This window comes from Giraffa tippelskirchi, chromosome X (assembly GCF_054371585.1).
Source record: "Giraffa tippelskirchi isolate mGirTip1 chromosome X, T2T-mGirTip1v1.2.pri, whole genome shotgun sequence".
NCBI lineage: Eukaryota > Metazoa > Chordata > Mammalia > Artiodactyla > Giraffidae > Giraffa > Giraffa tippelskirchi.
This window is the reverse complement of record NC_137289.1, coordinates 97,450,294-97,465,116: the sequence shown is the minus strand read 5'-3', so window position 1 is coordinate 97,465,116 and position 14,823 is coordinate 97,450,294. Positions and strand designations below refer to the sequence as shown.

At 41.1% G+C, this 14,823-nt stretch overlaps 1 protein-coding gene across 3 annotated transcripts in view; it reads left to right on the top strand.

Moving 5' to 3' along the window:
• SHROOM4 (shroom family member 4) overlaps positions 1-14,823 on the top strand; it is a 248,510-nt gene that overhangs the window by 207,003 nt on the left and 26,684 nt on the right. For all 3 annotated transcript variants that reach the window (XM_081567887.1, XM_081567885.1, XM_081567886.1), the window contains one exon: positions 5,330-5,391. In XM_081567887.1, the coding sequence (XP_081424013.1) occupies positions 5,330-5,391 (62 nt within the window). The remainder of the gene's footprint in view (positions 1-5,329; positions 5,392-14,823) is intronic.

Here is a 14,823-nt window from a genome sequence, read left to right as displayed (position 1 = left end):
ACACAGTATTTGCATCTTTGAAACTTGAATGTCCGTGTGTAGGGGACTTACTCTATTGCCTTTCATTTCCTGCTTTAAAACTATTTGGAGCTGCAAAATTTGCAAATGTCTCCCAGGTTTTGCTTCCAGAGGTCTGACTTTTCTGCTCTTCCGAAGGACAAATCCTTTCCCTTTGCTCCAGTCTGTCTGTCAGATTGGAGAAGAGACCCAGGTCTAAATTGGCTGTAACTATACCCTGGTTATGATCTACATCCCTAATACAAGCCACCACCATCCCCCATGGTATTTCTAGGAGGACTTCCCATGCCACTGCCAGCTCACTGCCAGACTCTTTCCCCATAGCTTTCCTAGTGCCACCTTTTGGCTGGTGCATTCAAACTAGAAGTTAATTCCTGTGGTGAACTGTTGATGCATAGACTGACGACACTTCTGAATGACTTAGCGTATGTAATTGCTCAGTACATATTCTTTGTAGAAACAAGGGAATTCCCTAGTGGTTCTGTGGTTTGAACTTTGCACTTCCACTGCAGAGGGCACAGGTTTGATCCCTGGCCAGGGTACTAAGATCTTGTACGCTGCCTATGGCACGGCCAAATAAAAAAGGAAAAAGAAAGACACTTAGGGGTAAAAGAAGCCTTACACAAAAGAGTACAGACTCTACTATTCCTTTATATAAAGTTCTAAAACAGCTAATCTATAGGAAAAAAAATTCAAAACAGTGGTTGCCTGTGGGAGGTGTCACAGAGATTGACTGGGAAAGAGCATGAGGAAACTTCGTTGGGTGATGATCTATATCTTGAAAAGAGTTAGAGGTACACAGGTGTATACATTTTCCAAAACTCAGCAGATGTGTAATTAACGTTTGTGTATTTCACTGAAAGTAAATTTTGCCTAAAATATTGTAAACAAATATTGAACTTTATTTAATGATGGATATGTATGCTTGAGTTTTTGAAGTGCATTGCATTGATCTACGCAGCTTATTTTCTAGTTTTCAGCATACAGATGTTGCACGTATTTGTTACATTTATCTCTTAAGATTGCATGTTTTAATGCCATTGTAAATAATATTGTTTTTTTTAGATCAAATTAAAATTCTTCACTACCATATAGAAATGCTATTTAATTTTGTATATTGGCCTTGTATCCTGCAACCTTGCCAAACTCACTTTTCTTGGTAGATTTTAAAAAATTTTCTACAGAGACAGTTGTGTCATCTGCAAATATAAATAATTTTGTCTTCATTTCCACTGTGTATGGCTCTTTCTGCACTCCCTAGGACCTTCAATACAGTGTTTAGTAGAAGTGGTGAGAGCAGATACTGTTGCTTTGTTCCCAATTTTTTATTATTAAGTTTGATGTTAGCTGTAGATTTTTTGGTAGGTGCCTTATAACAGGTTGAAAATATTCCCTTTTATTCCTAGTTTATTGTGATAGCTTTTATCAAGAGTAGATGTTGGATTTGTTTTTTCAAATACTTTTTCTGTATCAATGGAGATGATCATATAGTTTTTCTCTTTTAACCAATTGATATAGTGAATTACAGTGATTGATTTTTAAAATATTTATTATTTATTTGGCTGCATTGGGTCTTATTTGCAGCATGCAGGATCATCTGTTGTGGCACTGGGCTCTTCCTTGTGGTGCTTGGGCTTCTCTCTAGTTGTGGTGCGGGCTCAGTAGTTGCGGTGCATGGGCTTAGTTGCCCCAAGGCATGTGATATCTTAGTGCCCTGACCAGGAATTGAACTCCCGTCCTCTGCATTGGAAGGCAGATTCTTAACCACTGCCCCACCAGGGAAGTCCTACATTGATTGATTTTTGAAACAAGAACTAGCCTAGCATTGCCAGAATAAATCCCACTTGGTTATGACATCTTAGCCTTTTTATATGTTACCAGATTTGGTTTGCTAATAGTTTGTTAAGGAATTTTTTTTGTTTATGTATTGAAGTTTCAGAGATTTTAGTCTGTAGTTTTCTCATGATGTCCATGTTTGGTTTACATATCTAGATGTTGACCTTACCAAATGAGTTGGGAAATGTTTTCTTCTCTCCTATTTTCAAGAAGAGTTTGTATAGAATTGGCTTTTTTTTTTCTTTTCACCTTGTGTGTTTGTTAGAATTCATCATTGAAGCCGTGTGTGTCTAGAGTTTGCTTTGTGGAAAGATTTTAATGACAAAGTCAATTTCTTTAATAGATACAGAGTTATTTGGGCTATTTCTTCTTGAATGAGCTTTGGTAGTTTGCCTTTCAAGGAATTTGTTGATTTCATTTAAGTTTTCAAATATATGGGATAAAGTACTTTGAAATGTATAAAGAATTTAAGATGAATTTGTGGATGGATAAAGGAGCAAACAGATATGTGATAGGGTGAATACAGTAAAATACTAATTGTAGAATCTATACAATGGTGGATATATAGATATTCATTGTAAACTTGTTCAACTTTTCTATATGTTGGAAAATATTCATAATAAAATGTAGGGGGAAAAAGGAGAGGAAATATAAAATAGTGGTTTAAGGGCATGATAGTAGAACCAGACTACCTGGGTTTGAATTCTTAAGCATTCCCATCTAAAAAATGGGAATAATAACAGTACCCATTTCATACATTGGTTGAGAGGATTAAATGATGTAACATATATAAGGCACTTGGAACAGTGACTGCCAGATAGTAATTATCTTTTAAGGGTGAGTTATTATCTTTTAGAATAAGGGGAGATTTGGGTTTACCTTGAGAAACTTTTGCCAAAAGAAGGATCTCCAAGTAGACAGTGGAGGAAAAGGGTTAATGTTGGGGGTGGAATAAGCAGAAGATGGTTGCAGGATTGTCAGCCAGTAACTCCATGCAGGAAAGCAGTGAAATTTGCACATTGTAGTATCTGGCAGCAGCAATACAGGTGTGTCTGTGCCCATGCATGCCTCTTCTTTTATATTCTGAGGGAAGGACATATTGGCCTCCTAATGTCTGTTAGATTAGCTAAGTAGGTCTGCTTAGACACTAGGCTTTTAGACATGTGGACAGCCATCCAGGAGGCACTTCGTACCCATTTCTATCCATGCCAGCTGAACTCACCTTCCCCTCAGACATGGGAAAAACTCTTAGCATGGGTTAGGATTCCCCAGCTCAGCTGGCTAGGTAGTTGTGATGGTAGCTATCTAAAGTAGGGTTGAGATCCTGCTCGTTATGCCCCCTGGAAGTGGTTGGGAAGCTAACTGGGCTCCTATTTGGTGCTGTTAAGAAAACTGAAATCAGCACACATCTAAATCTTTCATGCTTCATGCCAGTTAGTTCTGCATATATATATAAAATTATTTCATTTAGCAATTATATGAGATATGTTATAATAGGACCCCATTTTCCAGCTAAGAAAGCTGAGGTCACACATCCTACAAGTGGTGAAGCCAGAATTTGAACAACATAATGATTACCAACATTTGAGTGTCTACTGTGTACCAGGTGCTGTTCTAGGTGCTTTACATGTATCAACTCACATGGTTGTCAAAGCAATCAAGAAATAGATACTATTATTATTATGATCACTATTAAATAGCTTGAGAAAATGAGCTAAGGTAAACTGCTGGGTCGTCTGCCTGAGGTCACACACAGTGTGGGATTTGAATCCATGTAGTGTAGCCTCCGAGCCCAGGCTCCAAGTTGTGCTATGCTGCCTCTCCATAAGCTGATTGCAAAGCCCATACCCTCTCCAGTCTGGCAGGATGCCTTCTAGCAGTATAACTTCACTCAGGCACCAAGTTCCTACCATAATCAATCCTCATCCGCAACAAGTCATGGAGATAACTGCCTCTTTGATTCAAAGAGTGCATACAATTTACAGCAACCTAAGTGGTTCGGCAGGGGAAAAAAATGTAAGGTGATACTGGGGACTTGGGGAGATTGAGAGTTGGGACAGGACTTTGTTTGCTTTGGACACTGCTATTTACTGAGCACTCCCCATAGGGCTAGACAGGGAATGGACAGGAAATCCTGGCTCCCACTGTGGCCAAATGAGTAATACTGTCTTTGAAAGCAGGGACATCTCACAAGGGCGTCAGGCACAATCTGAAGTTGAACAAGTGGTTTTTGCTGCTCTAACTTGACAGGTACAGGCAGAGAGACTGCTCTGGTCATGTGAAAGCTGTGAAACCTCATCTATTCTATAGCCACTAAGATCCCTAGCCTCCTACGTGCCAAGTGCTGGACTAGGCATTCTCTGCACACATCCCATTTTATCCTCACTCCTGGGAACCCAGCAAGGCTAGATAGCACAGTCCTTATTTGCCAGATAGGAAGTTTGAGGTCCTGGGAGGTGACATAGCTGCTCTCAAATAACAAATATCTTAACCAGAATGACTGACAACCACATCTTACCTACAAAAGTAGTAACGTTGTTTTTACTGAGGCAAAGTTAATAAAACTTTGAACAAGACCAATAATAGCATTGGGGAGAGAGACTTTGGAAGATCGGTGAGGTTTAGGAAAAATTGCTTTCCCAATGGACTAAGTTCTGAGTCTCTAGGTAGAAGGTATGGAATGCTGAAATCAGGGAGAATGTCAAAGGCAAATTTTCATTAGGCTTGGAGCTAGGATAGAAGGCAGGGACATTTCTACAAATGGCATATGTGGCTTGGGCTGCAGGGAAAGAATACTTGGGCAAAGCCCTTATGGATAAAATGCCCAAGGTGAAAAGTCTGCTCCTGTAATATGGGGAATGTGGCACCCAGCACACATGTTCCCCAGAAATGAGCCTACCTCAGCCCCTGTCAGCAGATCTGGGAGGAGGAGGAAGGGCCCCTACAGTACTGGGGTGGGCTGGCGTGCATGTTCTCTAGCTGCCTCCCCCAGGACAGGGTTGCAGCAGCAGGAGCTTTAGTTCTCAAAGTCATCTCAAGGGCTGCAACATCCAAGAAGATGCTTTCTGTGGTGGAAGAGGCTAGAGGAACGAGCAGGTCCACTGGGCAGAGCAAATAAAAAGATCTTTGCAAGAGCCAGAACAAACAGCAAACATGCTAAACTGGTTTATAACATGGTTTGGGAGGGGAGTAGAGAAAAAGGGTAACTAAGAGTTTCTAGACCACATTGCTGAGGTCCCTGAGTGCTGTCTTAGACTCTGCATGGCCCCAGCAGCGCAGAAGGCCTCCTGACAGAAAGGCAGCCCTCTAGGTACATAGTTCTCTACCCTGCATAGGAGAGTAAAAGGAATCAGCTGGGGGTGGGGAGGGGTGGCACCTGGCCTTGGACAGGCTCCTGACCAATTCACAGTTTTGAAGCCGTCTAGATTACCTGGCTGCTCAGAGCTCCCTAACTTACCAGAATTTTGCTTTGCAGGAATTTCCTGGGGACAAATGGAAACCAATAACAGGAAACAGGAAGACCAGCCAGTCAGGGAGGTAAGTTGACCACTCAGGGAGTTGGGTAAGTTAGTACCTCTGAGGTTTCTGTGGAAATTGATAAGGTTTTCTATTTGCTCTGTTTCCTTTGAGAAACCTGGTCTGGTGTCAATACCAAGGGGTTGATGTATAGATGGAATCCAGCCTGCTCCCCAGACAGCTGAGCTATAGACCAAACTGATTGGTAGCACATTTTGGAATCCATTGTAGTCAGGAGTGTTGCAGGACATTATGCTTATCAGCTCGGAGGCCTGAGGCAAGTGCCCAGGCACAAGGACATGGGGACTAGACCATGCTGAAACATGGATGGGAAGGCATAAACTATGCTTACCTTCCCAGTGGCCACTGGGTGATTGGAGGGGCCAGAGAGGAGGCAAGGCTGTCCAGCTACTGCTGTGCCTTTGCTTCAGAATGTTTCTTGTGTTCTGCCACCTTTCTTTTTATAGGACTCATTGAGAGCTTCAGGTCTGCTCATTAAAAATCCAAGGCAGATCGTGCTAACAATAGGTTAGAATTCCTGAAGAAGGTAGAGACATTTTTACAAATGGTATATGTAGCTTGGCCTGGAGGGGAAAGAGTTGCTTGGGCAGAGCCCTTAATAATGCCTTTAATAATTTATACTAATTTAATAATTTAATACAAGGCAGAGCCCTTAATAATGCCCAAAGTGGAGACTCTGCTCCTGTAATGTGGGGAACATGGCACCTGGCACTCATGCTCCAAAGAGATGAGCCCACCTACCATAGTGATCATGACGAGGAGACAATTACCTCCTCCAGGGTCCTCTCCATCAGCCTGGTTGGAACCCCTCTTTTGTGACGTTTCTCTTTTATCTAGTGATATACTTTTCAGCCAGTTCTTCTCCAGGACAGTATTAGGTATTCAACACAGCCTCTTTCCTCAAAGAGCCCACAGTCTAGTAAGGGTGCTCAGTCACATCTGACTCTTTGTGACCCCATGGACTGTAGCCCACCAGGCTCCTCTGTTCATGGGATTCTCCAGGAAAGAATACTGGAGTGGGTTGCCATTTCCTTCTCCAAGGAATCTTCCCAACCCATGGATCGAACCCGCATCTCCTGTATCTCCTGCATTGCAGGCGTATTCTTTACCCGCTGAGCCATTGGGGAAGCCAAAATTATACTGATTCTTTTACTCAAACTCCAGAAATGAAGGACAGGCAGGGAAGATAGCTTTTAGTTGTACCTCTGTGGGGGCATCTAGGGAGAGGACTAGAATCTGGGTCTCCTGATCTCTGAAAATCCCTTGGTTCTTTTCAGGGCTCCACATTATCCCCTGTGATTTGGTAGTCAGGCAGAAATAATTTTGGTTTTCTTTTGACTCCAAAGTCTGGGAAACCTATCAGTTTTCCAGTTGGCAATGGAAGGAGAGGGAGCCAACATTTACGGATCATCTACTAAGTGTCAGTCATTGGGTTGGATCCTCTTATACCCATAATCTCATTTTCCACAACAGTTAATTGCACTACCTATTTTATAGATGAGGTCTAAAGAGGTTATATAACTTGGCTGAGGTCACACAGCTAGTTAAGTGATGGAGCCAGGATTCAGACCGGGGTTGGTCTGGTCCCAAAGTTCATGCTTTTTCCATTATAACTGCTTCAATCAGGATCCCAGAGGAAGCCCTTCAAATGGACCCCTCCTCATCATTTTTCAGGAATCTAAGGCCTGGGTGGGAATACTATGGGATCTGTGGCTGGTCTTGACTCCCCACTATGGGCTGACTTGTACCAGGTTCTCGGAGAACTTTCACCATGTTCTGGTGGGTCTTCTGAGTTTCCCATATTAGACTGAGACTGTCGAGAAAGGAGACCACACCTTGGTCATGGATGCCTCCATGCCTAGCACAGTGCCTGACACAGAGAACCCGCTTGAGATATTTTTGTCATGTGCTTACCAAATGAAGAAACAGAGCCTCTTCCACCATTGAATGGGTGAAATGACACAAAAATAATAATGCTAACTTAACATTTCTTGAGCACAGTGCTCGATTCTAGGCAGCATTCAAAGCACTTTGGAAATATTAAATATCACCATAACCTTAAGGGGTATATACTATTAATTGGAGAGCCAATTGACAGAAGAAACTGAAGTGCACACAGATAAATTCATTTGCCTGATGTCCCACAGCTAGACCTCGGTTGTTGTTTTTCAGTCGCTAAGTCATGTCCTACTCTTTGTGACCCCATGGACTGCAGCATGGCAGGCTTTCCTGTCCTTCACTCTCTCCCAGAGTTTGCTCAAACTCATGTCCATTAAGTTGGTGATGCCATCCAACCACCTCATTCTCTGTCGCCCCATTCTCCTCCTGCCTTCAATCTTTCCCACCTTGAGGGTGTTTTCCAATGTGTTGGCTCTTCGCATCAGGTGGCCAACGTATTGGAGCTTCAGACCAGGTAGTCTAACTTCAGGGACACTATGCTATGCTATGGTGCTTCTCCAAAATGGCTCTCTTACTAATCAGCCAGTCAAGTAAGAGGATTTTATTTAAAACCTGGTGTGTGTAATGCCTGTTTTGAAGCAGGCAGGGAAATATTAGAGAAAAGCATCAGGAAGCATAATGCCTGCCCATCCCTAGCTTGAGCAAGGAAGACTAATCTATACAAAGTTAAGTAGCAGTAATGATAAATTACTATTTGCCAAACAACCTAGGTGCCACCAGCTAAGCTATACATACTCTGTTTTGTCTTCCCCCAAACTCTGTCAGATAGGCATTGTTATAGGGCAGTGGTTCTCAAACTTGAGTGTGCATTAGAAACACCTGGAGGACTTGTTAAAAAAAAAAACTAGGATAGATGGTAGTTCCCACCCCACCCCCAGGGAGTGTGATTCAGTAGGTATGGAGCATGGCTCAAAATGTGCATGTCTAACAAGCTCCCCAGGTGATGCTGATGCAGCTGGTTCTGGGATAACACTTTGAGAACCATTGACTCAGATAAAGAATCTGAGGTTCAGCGGAGCTAAGTAACTTATTCAAGGTCTCACAGCTACTAAAGGGACAGGCCAGGTCTTCAACTCAAGCCAGTAGCTATAAGATGAAAAGTGGTTTAAACAAACAAGGAAAGCCTGACACGTAATAACAGGCCAATACATGTTAAGTATCATTGTGCCCTATTTATGTTCATTGGGGGTTAAGAAAACTGAAGGCTGGAGTCTAAAGAAGGAAAGGCCCAGAGGGGACACTAAGCAGGCTGTATTGCAGAAATAAACCCTGCTGGTTGTTAAGTGTTCTGGCCTTGAAGTCAGTCTGTGTGCTAAGTTGCTTCAGTCTGACTGAAGTTGCCTCATATCTGACTCTTTGGGACCCCCTGGACTGTAGCCCACCAGGCTCCTCTGTCCATGGGATTTCCCAGGCAAGAATACTGGAGTGGGTTGCCATTTCCTTCTCCAGGGGATCTTCCTGACCCAGGGATTGAACCTGTATCTCTTGTGTCTCCTGCATTGGCAGACAGATTCTTTACCTGGGAAGCCACCTGGGAAGCCCTTTGAAGTCAGTCTGCATGGGTTCAAATCCAGGCGTTCTGTTCTCTAGCTCTGTGAACTTCACACGTGGCTTTCTCTCCACGCCCCCCCACCTTTCATTCCATCCCATTGGTTTCCTTATTTCTGAAATGGGCTAAGAGTACTTACCTTCTGTGACTGTTATGTGGATTAATTGAGTTAATATATGTAAAGCATTTAGGACAAAATATGGCACCATAAACCTTCAGTAAATGTTAGTTGTAAAGAGGAGGAGGAAGAGGAGCAGCAGCCGCAACAGTAACAGTAGAGAAAAAGGGTCAGGAGTGAAGTATTGCACCCAGATAGTTAGGCCTTGAAAACTAGATAGGATGGCAAATACGGAGGCAATTGAAGATTATTGCTCAGGTAAGTGACATGGTAAATATGGCACTTTAGGTAATTTGGCAGCATTTGCAGCCTAGATAGGTTGAAAGGAGACCAGGTTGGGGCAGTGATCCAGACATGAAAGAGTGTGGCCCTGAATTGGGAAGGTAGGGTACAATAGAAATGGAGAAAAAGGGACAGATAAATATGTGTGATATTTGGGGGGGGGATGTTTATTGTGAAAGCAATATTACAGGAAATTAAAAACAGAATAGATTCATGTCAATGTATGACAAAAACCACTACAATATTGTAAAGTAATTAGCCCCCAACTAAAATAAATAAATTAAAAAAAAAACAGAATAAAAAGTATCCTAATTCTTACCACCCTAACACCCTGATTGTTTCCATTTCCCTACCAGTATTTATCTATAGGTATAGAGGTTTGGCAGGGGTATCATGATTATAATAACTGTTTAGATATAATTTTGTGTGTCCTGCTTCTCTTTTTCTACTAGGCATTACTTGGTAAACAACTTTTCCTGTTGCCATAAAGGCTTCCTCAGTAGTTATAAATTTTAATGGCTGCATAATATTTCACCAGCTTAATGTCATCTAATTTGCTTAATCATTCCCAAATTGGTGGATAATTAGGTTTTTTCCAATTTCTTGCTATTATAAAGTAATGCTGCTGAAAAATTTTGAGCAGCTATAACCTTTTTCTCATTTTGAATTATCTCATTAAAAACAATTATACAGAGTTGTGATTACTAGTTAAAAGAAAATGAACATTCTTATTGTTCTTGATTTATTTCCCAAACTGCTTTCCCTGGAGGTGTTTTACTCTGCCATTAGCAATATATGAGAATACCAGTTTCCCCTAAAATTTGCCATCATGGAAAATTTTCTAATGAAGTAGGTTTAAATGGTACCTATTTTAATTTTAATTTGCTTACTTTGATTATTCTGTTTTGAAATTTTTTCATGTATTTAATATTTGCATTGCTTCCCATGTGAATTGTTGGTTCAGATTATTTGCTCACAAATACATGACAACTTTTGAAAAAAAAAAAAAAGTAGAAAGAACTCAGTGATTGAAACTTGGGAAGAAAGGGGTTAAGCCAAAAAATAATTCTGAGCCCCAGTGACTTGGAGAAAATTATTGACATATTGGCGGCAGATGAGAAGGGGACCTGATTTGGTAGAGATGACAAGTTTGAGTTGGGATATGTTGAATTTAAAGTTAGTGAGGAAGACAGGGAGATGCTTTTGAGCAGGCTTGTTGGTCACCTAGCCAACGAGAGTAGGATGAAGAAGAACAGCCAGCAAAGGAGATTGAAGGAGCAGGCATCTGGAGTGGTAAGAAAGAGAAGTATGCCAGTGCGCCATCACAGAAGATAAGGAGAGGACTGCTATTGGCTTTGACAGTTTGGACTCACAAGTGAGCTTCAAGAAAGCAAACTTAGTAAAATGGTGGGCATAGAAAGTAGAAGGCATGATGGTCTATAAAGGGAATGCATAGAGAAGAGATGCACACAGCTTTACACATCCTAAATTCACCCATTTTAAGTGTACAATTCAGTGAATTTTGGTTAATTTGAAAGTGTTAGTCGCTCAGTCATGTCCAACTCTTGTGACCCTATGGCTCCTCTGTCCATGGAATTTTCCAAGCAAGAATACTAGAGGGTGTAGCCATTCCCTTCTCCAGCGGATCTTCCTGACCCAAGGATCGAACACTATGATAACCATCACCACAATCCAATTTTAGAATATGCCCATCTCCCTAAAAAGATCCCTTTTGCTCATTTATGAAGTGAAAGTGAAGTGTTAGTCACTCAGTTGTGTCCGACTCTTTGCGAACCCATGGACTGTAGCCCACCAGGCCCCTCTGTCCATAGAATTCTCCAGGCAACAATACTAAAAAGATCCCTTTTGCTCATTTATGAAGTGAAAGTGAAGTGTTAGTCACTCAGTTGTGTCCGACTCTTTGCGAACCCATGGACTGTAGCCCACCAGGCCCCTCTGTCCATAGAATTCTCCAGGCAACAATACTAGAGTGCATAGCCATCCCCTTCTCCAGAGGATCTTCCTGACCCAGGGATCGAACCCAGGTCTCCTGCATTGCAGGCAGATTCCTTACCATCTGAGCCACCAGGAAAACCCCTTGCTCATTTCTAGTGACTCTATTCCCAACCCCAGCCTCGAGCAACCACTAATGATTCCATTTATATGCAACGTACAGGATAGGCAAATTCATAGAGATACAAAGTAGATTAGTGGTTGCTTGAGCCTGAAGTTAGAAATAGAGAAGTGATTGCTCATTTCTAGTCACTCTCTATTCCCAACCTCAGCATCAAGCAACCACTAATCTACTTTCAATCTCTATGAATTTGCCTAACCTGTATATTTCATATAAATGGAATCATATAATATATGGGCTTTTGTGTCTGGCTTCTTTCACCTAGCATGCATTAGAAGTTCATCTTTAGCGTAGCATGTAACAGTATTTCATACTCTATTTTTTTCCAGATATTTCATTGTATAGACATACCACATTTTATTTATCCATTCATCCATTAATGGACATTGGATTGTTTCCACTTTTTAGCTATTGTGAATAATGCTGCCCATGACTGTTCACATACAAATTTCTATGTGGACATCTGTTTTCAATTCTCTTGAGTATATATTTAGGAGTAGAATTTCTGGGCCATATGATAACTCTGTTAACTTTTTAAGGAACTGCCTAACTGTTTTCCAAAGTAGCTGTACCATTTTACACTTCTAACAGCAAAATAGGAGGGTTTCAGTTTCTTTTCATTAATTTTAATGCAATTATTATATGTTACTGTGTGATTTGGAAAATAGTTTAAAATAAGAGTGCTTGAAAAGACATATCTTTATGTGAGAAATATCAATAACTTCAGATAGGCAGATGACATCACCCTTATGGCAGAAGCGAAGAGGAACTAAAGAGCATCTGGTCCCATCACTTCATGGCAAATAGATGGGCAAACAATGGAAACAGTGACAGACTTTATTTTCTTGGGCTCCAACATGACTGCAGATGGTGATTGCAGCCATGAAATTAAAAGACGCTTGCTCCTTGGAAGGAAAGTTATGACCAACCTAAAGAGCATGTTAAAAAGCAGAGACATTACTTTGCCAGCAAAAGCCCATCTAGTCAAAGCTATGGTTTTTGTATTAGTCATGTATGGATGTGAGAGTTGGACCATAAAGAAAGCTGATTGCCAAAGAATTGATGCTTTTGAACTGTAGTGTTGGAGAAGACTCTTGAGAGTCCTTTGGACTGCAAGGAGATCAAATCAGTCAATTCCAAAGGAAATCAATCCTGAATATTCATTGAAAGGTCTGATGCTGAAGTTGAATCTCCAGTACTTTGGCCATCTGATGCGAAGAGCTGACTCATTAGAAAAGACCCTGATGCTGGGAAGGATTGAAGGTAGGAGAAGTGGACAACAGAGGATGAGATGGCTGGATGGCATCACCAGCTCAATGAACATGACTTTGAACAAGCTCTAGGAGTTGGTGAGGGACAGGAAAGTCTGGTGTGCAAGAGTTGGATATAACTGAGTGACTGAACTGAACTGAAAAGACATTTATACATTTAAAATTGTCTAAAAAGAAGTTGGCTAAGAAAAGGAAGGAGAGAAATGGGGTGGTAGTTAGAGAAGGAAGAAAGGTTTAAGTTAATGGTTCTCAAAATGTAGTCCTTGGGCTCCCCTGGTGGTCTAGTGGTTAAGAATTTGCCTGCCAATGCAGGGGACATGGATTCTATCCCTGATCCTGGAGGATCCCACATGCCACAGAGCAACTAAGCCCATGTGCCACAGCTACTGAGCCCATATTCCCTAGAGCCTGTGCCCTGCAACAAGAGAAGCCACTGCAATGAGAAGCCTGCCCAATGCAACTAGAGAGTAGCCCCCTCTCTCCATAAGCAGAGAAAGCCTTCAGGCAGCAACAAAGACCCAGCACAGCCAAAAATAAATAATTAATTAACTAAAAAATGTAGTCCTAGGACCAACACCCTCAGTATCACCTAAGAACTGAAGTAGAAATGAAAATTATTGGCCCCTACCCAGATCAACTGAATCAGAAACTGGGGCAACATGGCCCAGAGATGTGTGTTTTACAACCCCTCCAGGCAATGCTGATATAAGCTAAATATGAGAACTTCTGGTTTAAGTGAACTTTTGATCAGGATTTGGGAAACTGGTTTAAGTTTAAAAACAGAAAGGGGAGGTCAATGGAAAGGTCATATTGATGCTGAATATGGAGGTGGCAGATCATAGTTTATGATCTCAAGGAAAATGAGAAGGCCTAGGAAAGGTCAAGGGCAAAGATGACATTTAAAGAGAAATTCTGATGGAGCTTCTGCTTACCTTCCCCCCACTACACACACATTTTTAACATTTCTTATGTCACTTCTATCACAACTAGAATGATGAGTATAGGTGGGAAAATTAAATGTATATTCTTGAGCCACTCTGCCTGGAAGCCTGCAACAAAATTTAATTCCAGGTAGTTATGCTCTTTGTTGTCTCCCTCCACTGTTATTTAGTTTGTGTGCAGAGAATGCAAATGCATTTTAATATTAGCAGGAGGGGAAAAAATTGGTGAGTAGCTCTGCTGGGAGAAAAAGGTACATAAATGTGAAGTATTTAATAGCTCCAAGAAATTATTTTATGGATTATCTCTCTTGGTTTTCTGTACTTACAATTGCCTCCTGTGGTCTTTTCTATTTTTCTACTTTGCGCAGACCTTTAAAATGTGTAGGGTGTATATACACATATATAGCCGCGGTTAATCCTCATAGCAACTCTGTGCGGTTAAGCCTTATTTTCTCCATTTGACTAATAAGGAAGCTAAGACTCAGAAAAGGTATTGCTATACTATTATTAATAACAACGACAACAAAATGTGTAGTATCTAACATTTATTAAGTGTTTATTGTATATCAGGCACTGCTATAAGAATTTTCATGTGAATTATTTTATTTATTACTAATCATGACCTTATGAGATAGTTACCCTTTACTGACACAGTTTTAAAGGTGAAACTTATTAACAGATAGATTAAAGTCACTTGCCTAAGGTCAAACAAGCATCTGACTCCAGAGCCCATTACTTCTGGAATTATACAGCAAGTACATGACAAAATTGGGGTACTACCCAGGTTTTTCAGTTCTAGGCCTAGGGCTCTCTTCCTTCTTTTTATCATACCACATCATAAGCAGAGTGCGGACCATCCAGTACACATTTCCTGTTTGCCAATTGAGTGAAAGAAAATGGGTAATTGAGAATTGAATCTCATTTCATTAGGTAGAGTACACTTTTCAGGAAGGCCTTACCAGCTAAGAAGAATGCAACCTTCAGAGGCAAGAAAGGATTTGTCAAAGAGCATGAAAAAATGAATTTAAATACTTGGGTATTGATTTAATCCTGGCCACACAAAAGTTATTCAAGGAAAATTAAGAAACTCTAATGGGAGAAATAAAGACATGAATAAATGCATAGCTATTCTCTGCTTCAATTTGTGAAGACTAATACAGTAATGATTACAATACTCC